The following is a 15,113-nucleotide window of genomic DNA, read 5'->3' as shown; positions in this document are numbered from 1 at the left end:
AAGAGAAAAAAGAATGCACAGCAGCCCCCCGGCTGGCAGCATGACTCACTCGTAGAGCTCCACGGCGGCCTGCAGAGCAGCGCGCACCTCCTCGGGGAAGTCGCCCGCGTCCTGCGCGCCCTGAGCTGCAGCTTAAAAAAAAAGAAAAAAGAATGCACAGCAGCCCCCCGGCTGGCAGCATGACTCACTCGTAGAGCTCCACGGCGGCCTGCAGAGCAGCGCGCACCTCCTCGGGGAAGTCGCCCGCGTCCTGCGCGCCCGGGCAGCTGAAGCTCTTCCCTTTGGCGTGGTACACGTTGCCCAGGTTGTAGAGCGCTCTCGCCTCTCCCACCTGTGGAGACGGCGCAGTGTTACTTTCACCTTTTGCACCCGGAGGGCAGGTGGTGTAATGCCTACCACACGCTCTGCAATGTCCTGGACCTCATGGCCCAGAGGAAGGTTATGCTGGCCACCCACACAGGACCCACCAATGGCCGCCAGGAAGAAGGGCCTCTCACTGTTCACTGTCCCCTCTACTTAATCATTTGTATGGTGGTTCTGTTTTCTATGAGTATTTTCCTTTTGGTATTAACTTGATTAAATGATTAAACAGAATTAAAACACAAACCAATTCAGTGAAAATGTCCCCTTTTTACCTTGTCGTTAAGTTCTCTGGAAATATCGAGGTGTCGCTGACAACAGACTATGGCTTCGTCAAAATTTCCAAGAACTTTCAAGGTGTTGCCCAGATTACCACTCGCTTTGGCTTCCCCCAGCTGGTCTCCAATCGTCCTGAAAAAAAATAATAATAATAAAGTAAAGCACTTAAATCTAAAGTGGCCAGGATACAGTTTCCCTAGAGGACAACTAAGGTGCTTATGTAAGAAAGACCCATTAGCCCTGAAACCTACTTTCAATAAAAATTTAAAACTTACATTTCTGTACTTAAATGTAATTAATTTTCACTCATTTAAATTAAACTCTAGGGTCATTTCACTATTATTCATTCAGTTAATTAAACTCAGCCTAAAGATTCATTTTAAAATGCAATGCTATTTCATTAGAACTCACTAAATGTATTCAACTGTTTTTTTTTTTCTTAATATATTTTATTGATTTTTTACAGAAAGGAAGGGAGAGAGATAGAGAGTTGGAAACATCGATGAGAGAGAAACATCGATCAGCTGCCTCCTGCACATCTCCTACTGGGGATGTGCCCGCAACTCAGGTACATGCCCTTGACCGGAATCGAACCCGGGACCTTTCCGTCCGCAGGCCGACGCTCTATCCACTGAGCCAAACCGGTTTCGGCTCAACTGGTCTTTTAAATTGAATACAAATGTCATGAAAGTGACCATTTAGGGAGAAAGGACATTGAGAGGCTCAAGCCAATCACCTTGCAAGAGTGAGATCGTGATGGTGGTATTCCAGGGCTTTGGCGTAATCGTGCAGGTAGAAGTAGGCATTGCCCAGCTGGCTGTAGATAGCACTGAGGGTCTTCAGGTCTTCGGTTCCCACCTGAACTGCGGCTTCAAAGAAGGACACCCCCGCGCGGCAGTCTCCAGCCTTGCACAGGCGCTCCCCCTCCAAGGCCAGCTCCAGGCAAGAGGCTTCCATTCTACAGAACGACAAGGAGAGCCACATCCGTCAGCACATCAGGACCCCACGGCCTTCCCTTCCATACGCCATGCAAGTGTGGACTGTGGCTGCCCCTGCTCAGAACAGCTGCCTCCATAACTGAAGTATGTGCATGACTGATAAACGGTAAGCCGTTATTTATGTAAGAGGCCACCTGCCTATTCAATGTCTCTGAGTCTCAGGTCTTTTATATAGAATAGCTAACTATTTCTACATGGAGCCCATTTTAATGCCCCCACCCCCGACACACACACACACACACACACACACACACACAGCAACCAACTTTACCAATGAGAGAACCTAAGAGGTCCCTAAAGCAGCGTTTCTCAACCTGTGGGTCGCAACCCCTTTGGCGGTCGAACGACCCTTTCAGAGGGGTCGCCTAAGACCATCCTGCATATCAGATATTTACATTACGATTCATAACAGTAGCAACATTACAGTTATGAAGTAGCAATGAAAATAATTTTATGGTTGGGTCACAACATGAGGAACTGTATTTAAAGGGCCAGAAGGTTGAGAACCACTGCTAAACCGTTAGAGTTGTGGCAGACTTAGACTTCCTCAGGGAGATGGGGTGCCTGAGAAAGTGAAGTCCCACAATTATACTCTTCTCGATCCAGGTGTCCAGGTAACCTACTCACCTGTCCATCACCCCCTCCTCCCATCCATCTTTCTCACACACTCACTCTCCTTCCTTTTCCCACCACCACACGTTTACTTGTACTTAGGAAAATAAAGGAGCAAAACGTCTTGATCTACAAGGCACGCCATAAGAGCACTAAGTGTCAAGAAGCTACACATTAGAAAGCAAGGCTTAAAGATTCACAGAAATTCAGTTCTCAGTCTGTCACTGAATTTAAGTCAGAGAATTAAGTTAACTAACTACATCCAGGGAGAAAAAGCAATGATACTTTGGATTCTAGTCCTAAACGTGAGTAGGTGTCGCTCACACTGTTTCTCCAACATCTGTGACTTCTGCCATGTCTACGTTCCAGCTGTCATTCCCTTAAATGGCTTTCTGTGATCTGGCCAACGTCCTTCCAATGGCACCGTCATTAAAAAAAAGACCTAGCTCATCCAAAGCAGGGCTGTGAACTGAGTCTGATGTGATACTAACGCTTGTTTTCTCATGCACATTAAAGCACACATGTGGCTATTGAGACAGAAAAGCAAGTGAAGTTCCCATGTCCCACACCCGGCATAGCGTCCCCCTGTGGAAGACTGGTTTAGCTCATCCGTCTTGGAGCTAACCCACTGAAGGGAACCCACTGGGATTCGCTTTCAGCAAGTCTAACCGGGCGCTGGGCTTGGTCCTGGCGACCAATGAGGCCAGAAGGAAATCTGGACCAAAAAACCCACAGAACCTGAGGAAAAAGAAAAATCCGGACCAGGGGCAGCGAGCCCATTTCTGGTGCAAAGCCGGCCTCTGGCTCGGAGCCCACATGGCCCCCTCGGGCAGGTCGGTCTCAAGCTTTCCAGCAGCAATGTGTTGTCTTATGATCCAGGGAGACGTGATGCCCCCTCATCCATGGATCTAAGCAAAACCACGCAAAGGACCCTCTGCTCCCACTTCGCTTCAGCAGCAGATAAGCCAGTCGGACAGGAGGGACGAGGGAGAGCACGTGGCAGTCGGGGGCATAAGGAGCCTGATGTCGTTACGTTTAGGCCACTTCCAGTCACGGGTCTCTCCTTGTCATTCACAAGTGAAAACTGCCCTTTGGAACCGTATTTTTGAAAATGAAAGAGTTCCTAAAAGAAAAAGTGTTTTATTTAACGTTTACGAGGTTACTGGTATAGTATTCTGTGTGTGACGAGAAGTGAGTCAGCGAAGTAGTAATGTGTAAAAATGTGATTTTTATGAAAGGTTCTTTCACTAGATGAGGTGCCTTAACTAGCTGTCTTTGTCTAAATACCAAAACCTCTGAATATCTAAGAATTATCACAGGGAAAAAATTAGAAAATATATTTTTACATATAAATATTAATTTTTCTCTTAAAATACATTTCATTTTTAAAATTGAGTCATCATCTGTTAAAGTGTATATACATTTTTAGGGACACTACACACTCACACAGTGCAATTTCACTGCTAGGAAATGTATACATAATAGCTCCAAGCATGCAAATAAAAAAGCTGTATGTAAAACACACAGCCCACTCAATGTCCCATCGGCAGGGTACTGGTTAAAGAGTGCCCTGCCGCCCATCAGTGGGATACTGATGACAGCCCCTATTTCAGGGGGAGGGTCCCACACAGCACACCAGCAGCTCAGGGCCAGGAGGCTGCTGACCGGGAGACAGGGAGAAGGCAGAACCAGGCAGAACAGAAAAATTAGAAGCTCGTCACGGTGTCCACATAAAACAGAGAAGCGACTCCTCAGATCAGTGTCTTCACCACAAATACTGACCTCCTGCGCTTGAACTTACACAGCGTTACACTGAGCCGTCCGTCCAGATGACGGTGCAGTGAACACAACCTGGCTAAGGGCTGAGCGGTGTCATATGAGCTACATTTTTAAAAAGTGTTTTTGCATGATTCCCGTCAGAAACAGCGACAGCACCTGGCTGTGAGGCTGCCCTTGAGATCCGTGGAGTGAGCTCCCCGGGAAGGCACTTCAGTCCCTGTGCCTAAAAGCAAGACCCAGACACCAGCCTCTGGTTCATTCCATACACGTCCACAATTTCCATACACGTCATGGCTCGTGTATCTTATTAGAAAGAAGCCAATATTCTGGCAAAATCTCCAAGACTTCAATGAACTATATCTCAGTGCAAAACAGTCAAGGTAGGTTGGTTTGTAAATATTTTAGAAGATCATTAAATAGTAACAGAGAAAGTAATTTCATATCCTCTTGGTCTCTGCGAGAGAATAGAATTACTTCCTTTGTTTACCAGTTGGGCTGAAAACAAAGAAAACACCCAGAGTAGAGGACAAACCAGGAAAACTCCTCCCCATTGAAACCCACCCCACAGTTTCCTTTGTTCTTCCCCACGCCCTGCCTAATAACCATAAATAATCGGAAATGTTTTCACTTTTGCTGACCGACCACTACAGCTGTAAGTCCTCATTTTCTGCACAACCTCACATTTTCATTTTTCCATTTTAATATTATTTTTAACCTTCCTTCCATGCTAGGTTTTTTCTCTACCTCCTTAATTTTGGTTTCTTGAGTTCATAGTACATCAATGAAAGCAAAGAGGTTAGATCACTGATGCTGCCTCATTTTAGAAGATTTAATGCAGATTATGGCCAAGTCTGACTCTCTGCAAAGGGCTCACACACTATTTAAGAAGAAAGACTCAGGACTTGGGACTCAAAGCCAGCCTGCTCTGCAGCGTCTCAGGCGTGCTCTGTCTCTGTGGTTGTCGCGTCTCTAGACCTCAGCTCCGCCCCGTGTGTGCTCACTGGGCACCAACATTTTCCATGGCCAGTCCTGGCTTGGCCCCACAATTTCCATCCATTTAATTTGCCACATACATCTAGTTATCTAGTTTATTTTGTAGAAGGGAAAAGCAGTGCAAAATCATCTTGATTTACATTCTGATTGTAACTTCGTTTTAAAAGTGATTTTACTACATATTATATCAAATTCAATTCTCAAAATAACCCTGTGAACTATTACAGAGCCTGAACTTCTCAGGCTGAGAAATGAAATCCATCTGTCTCCGAATACAGCTCTTCCCACTTCACGTCACCACACACTATTCTCAGAAAACAATTTTATTTACTTATTTTTCATTTAAAGAAACCCGCACCCGAGGATGTCCTTTTATTAATTAGAGTGAAGGGGCACACCGCTCTTGGGAACCTTTAGCGAGACCGATAAGCATCTCCCTGGGTTCACCTGATGGCTGTGTCCAATGAAGTTCAATGGACATTCCATCGAGTGAACTGAGCCGGAGGACAGGCGAGGCATGGCTGCCCTGAGGGAGCGAATGGCCAAACAAAGGAGTGGCCAGGGAGGAGGACACCGACATGTTTATGTGAGCGGACACCTGCATGTTGCCACATGGTGCTGAGAGACGCATGGGAGCACAGAGAGGGGACACGGTTGTCAGGAGGAGAGATCTCTGAGCCGGATCTTAGCTGTTGGCGTGGAGCAGCACCCCGCCCTCGGGGAACAGAGCTCAGAGCGCAAGGTGAGGCCTGGAAGTCAGGGTCAGGGACAGGCAGAGGCAGACAATGGAAGACCCACGGTCCATGTAAGCTCGCTCTGCCTGCAGGGACGAAGAGCCACCTAGGGATTAGCTCTGTGAATCAGACTGAGGCCTCAGGGCCGATTTAAAGGATGGACTCCAAGAGGATGAGAATGGGGGTCTAGAGGAAGGACGAAGGGGGACAACGACAGCAGTGGGGGTGAGGGGAGAGGGTCCAGATGGGTACATGAGTCTGAGCAACACAGGAGGTAAACTGGCAAGCCTCCACACTGGATACAGCGCGGGAGGAGGTTTCTGGAACTATGCCCAAAAGGTGGAATGAGGGCAATCCCTGTATTAAAAGCTTATTTTAATCATGTTGAATACCTTCCATTGTCTCTTATTTGAAACTTTTTTATTTTTAGTAAAGATGCCCTCCCCTTACCTGTACAAACTCCCTCGCCCCACGCCCTAGCGTGAGCCATCCGCCCCAGGACAGTCCCCCCCCACCCCCCACCCCGCCTCCTAAACGTGGGTTAACACAGCAGAGACCTTCACTCCTTAGAGATTTTGAATGTCCGTTGCTGAATGTTCTCGTATTTATTTAACATTAACTTGTAACCATTTCTTTTTCTGTTTTGGGGGTTGTTTTTTTGTTTGTTTTTTAATTTCACTGATTTCAGAAAGAGGACAGGAGAGAGGGATAGGAGCATCAATGATGAGAGAGAATCATTGATCAGCCACCTCCTGCAAGTCTCCAACTGGGGATCGAGCCTGCAACCCGGGCATGTGCCCTGACCTGGAATCGAACCGTGACCTCCTGGTTTATGGGTGGATGCTCAAACACTGAGCCACACTTGCTGGGCAACTTGTAACAGTTTTGATAAAAAAGTTATTGGTATCTAATCACCTTACTAAAAATTATGTCTTCCATTCTAATATTTATGTTTGTGTTTATTTTACAGTTTAGTGCAATGACCAGAACTTCCAGAATAAATGTTAAGTAATAATGAAGCAGATATTCTTGCTTTGTTTCCAAATGTACAGAAATGTCATTAATATTTTATCACTAAATATTAAACTGGCTATTAGCTTATCATGTTTAGAAAAGTACCCACACATTTCAATGTTAATTCCCATTTTTAAAAAAGCTCATTTAGAACGATCACCATTTAAAATCTGTTAACACAAAATGAGGTCATTCAGCTGACCACATTACAAAATCCATCTTTTACTGCCAAAGATTTAGAAATATTTTTCAATTTTATATTTGCATCATAGAAAGAGTTATAAAAATATAAAGTAACTATTGATAAACTCTTCCACAGAACAACAGACAACAAACTATATAGTATATAATTGGTCTCTACACCATTTTCCTATAGAAAGGAAATAAAAGCTTACAACCACCACAACAAAAGAAAACGTTGTTTATAGGAGATACTAACTATGGCTGGTATATTTTGAATATTTTCAAAGTTAAATCTGAAATGATCAGAGTTAAATACATATTTAAATAAGGATTAAAAACCACCCAGGAAGAAAGCAGCTCTTACCTGTAACGAACATGAAAAGAATGGTCTTCCCTCATGCTCACCAAACTCTCCTCCATCGAGGCATATTACAAGCTGCGTACAATGGGAAACTATCTTACTCTGGGCCAATCGTCCTGTGCGGTGTAGACTCGCTGCACAGACTGTCCGGTTAGCAGAGGAACGAACTGGCGTTAACGCATGCTAAGCTGCTGCTTCTTCTTTATTAACAGTGAAAGGAGGTCAGTGTCAGGCAGCTTAAGGTTCCCGGGGCCCCAAATCCTGGCATCTCTGGCCCTTTCAGCAGCACTTCAGCAACATTTCTGCAAAAGGAATACAAACGCTTTGCTTGAAGTCCTGTTTTCAGAGAGTAACCTGAAGTGATCCCAAGCTGGGCCTAGTCACACAGCGCACGGCGCAGTCGCGAGAGAGAGAGAGAGAGAGAGAGAGAGAGAGAGAGAGAGAGAGAGAGAGAGAGAGAAAAGAGAGCCGAGCCTGACTGTGCCAGGAGCCTCTAAGTAAGGGTGCACATGAGGCTTATTTCAGAGGTACTCTCAAGTTCAATTTTAAACTGGCTTGAAATACAATTTTATGTCATATTTTCTTCTATAAACAAGTATAGAATATGTATATTATCTAAAAACAAAAGTATATTTTAAGCTTTTAAAAACCACTATTAACAAGTAAAATGAAAATTCAATAATTACTAGTATTTGAACAAATTGATTCTAAACTCTGCAAATTTCTTTCTTCAAAGAAGATATCTGTGCTGACATTTAGGCTATACTTGTATTCATTTGCCCTCAAAGTATATTGTATTTGAACTCATTAAGGCCTTTAAAATGTTTTTATTACTATTGAGTAGGTACAAAGAAAGTTAGGAACTATGTGTATGGTAGGATGACCCAATGAACACTTCCATACCACCACCCGGGCCAAGACACAGAACAGTATCACTGCCTTTGAAGTCTCCTGGTACGTCAACCTAATCCATCACATTTCTCTCCCCTCTCAGGTGGTACTGGCATCAAAACGGACACCGAGAGCAATGGGACAGAACAGAGAGCCCAGAAATAGATCCACGCTATCTGCTTAATTAATCTATGACAAAGGAGGCAAGAACATACAGCGGGGAAAGACAGTCTCTTCAATAAATGGTGCTGGGAAAACCAGACAGATGCAAAAGAATAAAACTGGACCAGCTTCTTACACCATATACAAGAATAAACCCAAAACAGATCAGAGACTTAAATTAAGACTCACAACCCTGAAACTCCTAGAAGAAAACAGAGAGGCAGTAAACTCTGTGACATCATTCTTAGTGATTTTTTGGGGGAAATGTCTCCTCGGGCGATGAGGCTACATCAAAATAAAAGGTCTGACACAGCAAAGGAAACCATCAACAAAACAAGAAGACAACTTTCTGAAAGGGAGTAGGTATTTGCCAGTGGCACATCCAATAAGGGGTTAACATCCAAAAAGATAAGGAACCTCATACAACTTAACCACCAGAAAAACCAAAGAACCCGATTTAAAAATGGGCAAAGGAACAGAATAGACATTTCTCCAGGGAGGACACACAGAAGCCAACAGGCATGTGAAAAGATGCTCAACATCACTAATCATCAGAGAGAATTTTTGTTACTGTTAATCCTCATCCAAGGATATTTTTTCCATCGATTTTTAGAGAGTGGAAGGGAGGGGGAAGACAGACAGAAACATTGATATGAGAGAGACATATTGATTAGTTGTCTCTCACACACACCCCAATTGAGGCCGGGATCAAGCCTGCAACCGAGGTATGTGCCCTTGACCAGAATCAAACCCAAGACCCTTCAGTCTGCTGGCTGACACCTCTAACCACTGAGAAAACTGGCTGGGGCAGAGAGATGCAAATTAAAACCGCAATGAGATATCACCTCACACCTGTCAGAATGGCTATCATCAATAAATCAACAAACAGCAAGTGTTGGCGGGGATGTGGAGAAAAGGGAGCCCTCGCATACTGCTGGTGGGAATGCAGACTGATGGAGCCACTATGGAAAACTGTTGATGGGATTGTAAATTGGTGCAGCCATATGGAAAACAGGATGGAGGTTCCTAAAATAATTAAAAATAGGGCGGAGCAGGTGGAGCGGTCAATGGGTAAAAGAGGGCACATCTGTAATACTTTCAACAATAAAGATGAATTAAAAAAACAAAAACAAAACTAAAAATAGAACTGCCATATGATCCAACAATTCTACTTCTAGGTATTTAACTGAAGAAATAAAAAACACTAATTTAAAGCCCTAACCGGTCTGGCTCAGTGGATAGAGCGTCAGCCTGCAGACTGAAAAAACACTAATTTAAATATATATGTATGTGTGTGTATGTATGTATATGTGTGTGTGTGTGTGTGTACCCTTACGTGCCCTGCAGCATCACTAGTAATAGACAAGATATGGAACCTAGATATCCATCAATAAATGAATGGATAAAGAAGATGTGGTATATATCCACAATGGAATATTATTCAGACATTAAAAACAATAAAATGTTGTCATTTGGGACAACAGGGATGGACCTAGAGGGTATTGTGCTAAGTGAAATAAACTAGAGAAAGACAAATACCACATGATCTCACTTATATGTGTAATCTAAAATAAATAAGTAAATGAATAAACAAAACAAAAATAGACTCATAGAGAAGATGATGGTGGTTACCAAAGAGGATCGAGTAAGGGGATGGGAATTTTAAATAAAAATTAAAGAAAAAAAGACTTCATAAAGAACCATTTTAAAAATAAAACAAGCAAGAAGACAAGAATGCTATTCACCATTTTACTGGGACAATTTATAATATGGTTTAATTATACTCAAAAGAAGAGTATCCTCAAAAAAAATCACTCTTACATTACAATCTCCATAATTAACAGTTCTTAAAATTACTCATTGAACAATGAACAAACAAGCAATTCTTGATTCAATGATTTGTGTTGTAAGAACTCTGACCAATTTAGTAACAATGTGTTCATTCATACCCTGCATTGCATGGAGTTAACAAATCCATGTCATACTTTAACACATATCTTAGTGCTACATCTATTATATCTATTTGTGTTACTAGTTTAATACTAATAAAATGTGCAACAGATATTAAATTATGAATGGTTCATTAGGATAAGAAAATGTAATGACACGACCAGGAAATGGAATGGAAATTAGAGTTTTGAAAGAATATTAAGAAACCATCAAGTTTAACCTCCAACCTCTATTAAGACTTAATAACCTGTAATTTGTCAGGAACACATATATCCTTAATAGCATCTCCCAGGTTTTAAAGAACAATGCTCCAAAACCTCACTGCTAACAAAACGGTTAGCTCAAAGCGTCTTTTGGTCTGACTGTGGAGAAATGAAGAGAAAGCAATAATCTTTCCCATACCCTAGAAATTGACAGAACCATATAGAAAGATCAACTAGTGCATAACTCTGACTGCCTCACACGTGATTACCTGATTAGGGAGTCAAAAAGGCGACTCCTGTCCTACAGCCAACTGGACTTCCGGGCACTGTCCAAGGTACACAACCAGCGTAAACAAGACCTAGGCCTGCTTTACTCCATGACAAGGACATATTTGCAAACTAGGCGATGGGGGAGAAGGGGGTAGACAGTTACATTATGTCTTTTGTAATACTTTCAACCTATCTAAACTACTTCTGATTCAACTCAAATGCCCGTAACTTTTGTTTAGATTCTTTCATTTAAGTACGTACTTCTAAAAACTGGGAACACCCATCAGACAAAAAAATATAACTGACTTTTCTTGCCTTTAGGTGAGATCATTTAAATTCGTTTAAACTTCTCTTATCCTAATAATTCCTTCTAAGATACAATACTCAAATTCGCCAAATCCCTTTCAGTTGTAATGTTTCAAGTCAGATAAAGGAACTTTTTTCAATGAGTGTGGCTAAATACTGGTAATCAAGAATATACAGGGTGTCCCCCCAAAAATGTATACATACTTGAACAGCTGAGAACTCACTTAAATTATCACTCCTTTTCAGGTTTAACTGATTTGAAATAATAAAGCCAGACTAAGCTTTAAACAAAGGAAATTTATCCTAAAATGCCCCATGGACATTTTTTATGGGGGATACATAAAAAAATTAAGTTTACAGTAAAAAACCAGGAACAGTTGATGAATTGAAGAATCAATACTCAATAAAATGACTCTTGATGTTTACAATCCCATTGCTTTGTGTTATCAGCAGTGCCTGGACCAAAACGGTCACCAGTTTAAAAACAGGCATTGAGCCGAAACCGGTTTGGCTCAGTGGATAGAGCGTCGGCCTGTGGACTGAAAGGTCCCAGGTTCGATTCCGGTCAAGGGCATGTACCTTGGTTGCGGGCACATCCCCGGTGGGGAGTGTGCAGGAGGCAGCTGATCGATGTCTCTCTTTCTCATCGATGTTTCTGACTCTCTATCTCTCTCCCTTCCTCTCTGTAAAAAATCAATAAAATATATTTTTAAAAAAACAAAAAAAAAACAGGCATTGACAAAAAAAAGTATTTGTTTCATTAGATTCTTTTACATTTTGAAAATGAACTGTATGTTAATAAATACGAATTTTAAAATTATTCAAGTGTGTATACATTTTTAAGGACACCCTCTATTTTAAAATGAAGTTCTTCTCTATTAGAATTCAGGGTACAGCTTATAGTAACAAATGCACATCATAATAAGAATCCTATATAATAAAGAGCTAATATGCAAATGGTTGTCATGCCCTCACACCGTCAGGTGGTAATGGCGCAGACACTCAACACTGGGGAGAGAAAAATGGGGACCAGCCAGGCTCAAATGAGCTCGTGAGAGAGGAATGGGGACCAGCCAGGCTGCAGCCCAAGAGAGGGACAAGTCGCTCGCCCTGCAGTCCCAGGCGCTAGCAAGCTGCAGCTGCAGCCCAGGCAAAGCCGCCTGCCCATGGTCATCTGCAGCTGCGGGTGGCCCAGGCAAAGCCGGCCTGGGTCCTGGGTGCCTGCAGCTGGCCAGAAGGAGGGAAACCCAGGTCCTAGGTGCCTGAGACTGGCCGGAGGAGGGAATCCTGGGTCCTGGGTACTGGGCGAGGCAGAGGCAGTTAGGGGTGATCAGGCAGGCAGGAGAGTGGTTAGGAGCCAGTGGTCCCAGATTGCAAGAGGCAATAGGACATCCCCTGAGGGGTCCCAGATTGGAAAAGATGCAGGCTGGGTTGAGGGCATCCCCACTCCATGCATGAATTTCGTGCACCAGGCTTCTAGTAGGGTAATAAAGTAGGATGCTCAGGCTCTGGCTGGTTTGGCTCAGTGGATAGAGGGTCAGCTTGTGGACTGAAGGGTCCCAGGTTTGATTCTGGTCAGGAGCACATGCTTGGGTTGCGTGCTTGATCCACAGTAGGGCGTCCAAGGGCATGTACCTTGGTTGCGGGCACATCCCCAGTAGGGGGTGTGCAGGAGGCCACTGATCGATGTTTCTCTCTCATTGATATTTCTAACTCTCTATACCTCTCCCTCTCTGTAAAAAATCAATAAAAATATTTTTAATAAATAAAATAAAGTAGGATGCCCAAATACCCACTTCTGAATTAACTCAAGTAACTACCCTAGCAGACTGGTTATTTTCTGTCAACTTATGTATTTATAAATAGACTTACTTTTAGATGAACTAAAATATGGCCTGTTGCACAATCCAAATTTCTATTTCTAGTTACATTTTATCTGAAAGACAGAGTGGAAACGAGATGACAAGTATAAAGAACAGCCCACAAAATCCAGAGCAGGAAGGTAAAAGCAGGAAGTTTACACAGAGAAATGTGAGAAGACACAGGAAAAAGCACGGGGTAGTAAGCAAAGTCCAACAAAGAGAAAGTTCAGACGTGGTCTTAGTGTGGCGGCAACAAGAAGCCAGTTAAAGGCAAGAAATATTCTGACATCAGAATATATGACTGATGTGGGAAATTATGTCAGAAGAAAGTCAGGTCAGGTCCGAGAACGGCTGGTACTTGGTTCTGTCGTCGGCTCGGAGCACCTGGAGAAAAGGGACGCAGTGCCATTGGGATATGAGAAGCAAAGGCAAGCAGTAGCAGAGAACTTACAAGATTTCCAATTGTCATCACAGACAATAAGAAGCTAACGGAGTTTATCACTAGTTTAGTTCATCATGAAACCAGTATTACAAGAAATGTTCAAGGAACTTCTTTAAAAATAGATAAGAAATATGAATAAGAAAATATAGGAGCACAGCCAGCATAGCTTAGTGGTTGAGTGTCATCCTGTGAACTTGGAGGCCGAGGTTCGATTCCCAGCCAGGGCACATGCTGGGGTTGTGGGCTCCATCCCCAGTGGAGGATGTGCAGGAGGCAGCCAATAAATGATTCTCTCTCATCACTGGTATTTCTCTCTCTCTTCCTTTTTGAAATCAATAAAAATATATTTTAAAACATATATAGGAAAGAAGAAAATTCTCACAAAGGCAAACACTTAGTAAAAGCAGTGGATCAACCAATTCTAAAGCTAGAACAGAGGGCTATAGGTCAACACTCAACCACTGAGCCACACAGGCCGGGCAGGAAAGAGATTTCTAGTTAATTATTATAAACACAAAATTCTATGGATACATAGAAGTATTATAATATCAAGGTTATAAAAGACGCAAAGACGACTTTAACAAAAGACACTCTAAGCTTTAATCAATGCCAATTACATGTCCAGTGCTTCCCAAGTGGCTTCTGAGGTTACAGGGGATCACAAGAAAATGTCTGCTATCCACAAACATAGGCCATTCACACTAAGCCCAACTTCTAAAAAAGCAACAAACACACACAAAAACCCTACATATATGCTGTCCTTACCCTTTTTGATCTGTATGTACTGTATGTAATCGTTTGTTTATAAATATAAATTTATTTTTTATCTTTTTAGGGCCCACACAAATTGCCAGACAAACATGAGGCAATTAATAGAAGTTCAAAAAAGTAAAATTTTAAAAAGTCTTATGAAGACATGACCGAACCAGAAAAAGAGAAACACTTATTAGTAAACAATGGGGAGAACACAACTTTAGAAAAATTGGTTATCAAGTCACCAGAGCATATGGCCCCACAGCCACTTACTACTACCCATGCTGGTCAGCCATCAGCTTAAATCAATTATTAAAATGCATATGTGAACAACTCAACAGTGAAGTAGAAAAGTGGTCCTTTCAACTGAACATTGTTCTTAAGTTAATAACTGACAATAAATCAGTTCTCTTAACAGGACTTGAACAAAGCAAAACTGCTTTCAAATACATTTTTAAGCAGAAATAAATCCCTAGTGCTTACCGTATTTGCCGGTGTATAAGACGATTTTTTGGCCCTGAAAAATATGCCTCCAAGTGGGGGGTCGTCTTATACGCCGGGTACACTTCAGATAGACTGCCCATAGTGCTTGCCCCGTGCCATAGTGGCCTCCTGATGCCCGCCCACTTCATTCCACATACCGTTCAGGCATCAGCAGCGCTGCTGGGCGTATGCTCGGCTGTTATGCGATTTTGCTGTTATGCGATTTTACCACACTCGCAAAATCGCACACAGCCGACCATACACCCAGTATGATAGCGCAAAATCGCGAATCACCATACCATACTGGGTGTATGGTTGGCTGTGTGCGATTTTGCGAGTGTGGTAAATTCGGGTTACCATATATTTCTTTACATATGCATTGAAGATTCGCGATTTTGCGCTATCATGGTGCCTGTTAGAATGTTGAAGAGCTCGCACTTGCGCACTAGTGAGGTCCCAGGGAGATGCTGATGTAAGG

General features: G+C 42.8%; 1 protein-coding gene across 4 annotated transcripts in view; it reads right to left on the bottom strand.

Annotated features, from left to right (window-relative positions):
* The window catches only part of GPSM2 (G-protein signaling modulator 2), a 28,633-nt gene extending 20,974 nt beyond the window's left edge, over nucleotides 1–7,659 (bottom strand). For 2 of the 4 annotated variants that reach the window (XM_015563410.1, XM_006762951.2), the window contains exons 1-4: nucleotides 7,317–7,659; nucleotides 1,376–1,597; nucleotides 636–771; nucleotides 189–331 (exon numbers count right to left, since the gene is read on the bottom strand). In XM_015563410.1, coding sequence (XP_015418896.1) covers nucleotides 189–331; nucleotides 636–771; nucleotides 1,376–1,597; nucleotides 7,317–7,372 — 557 coding nt within the window. In that variant the 5' untranslated portion in view covers nucleotides 7,373–7,659. Of the gene's footprint in view, nucleotides 1–188; nucleotides 332–635; nucleotides 772–1,375; nucleotides 1,598–2,144; nucleotides 2,150–2,575; nucleotides 2,777–2,818; nucleotides 3,373–7,316 lie in introns of all 4 variants that reach the window. The other 2 variants (XM_015563411.1, XM_015563412.1) reach the window with 2 other exon arrangements.
* Between the last annotated feature and the right edge of the window lie 7,454 nt (nucleotides 7,660–15,113).

Source organism: Myotis davidii, unplaced genomic scaffold (assembly GCF_000327345.1).
Source record: "Myotis davidii unplaced genomic scaffold, ASM32734v1 scaffold217, whole genome shotgun sequence".
NCBI classification, from domain to species: Eukaryota; Metazoa; Chordata; class Mammalia; order Chiroptera; family Vespertilionidae; genus Myotis; species Myotis davidii.
This window is presented reverse-complemented; position numbering and strand designations above follow the sequence as displayed.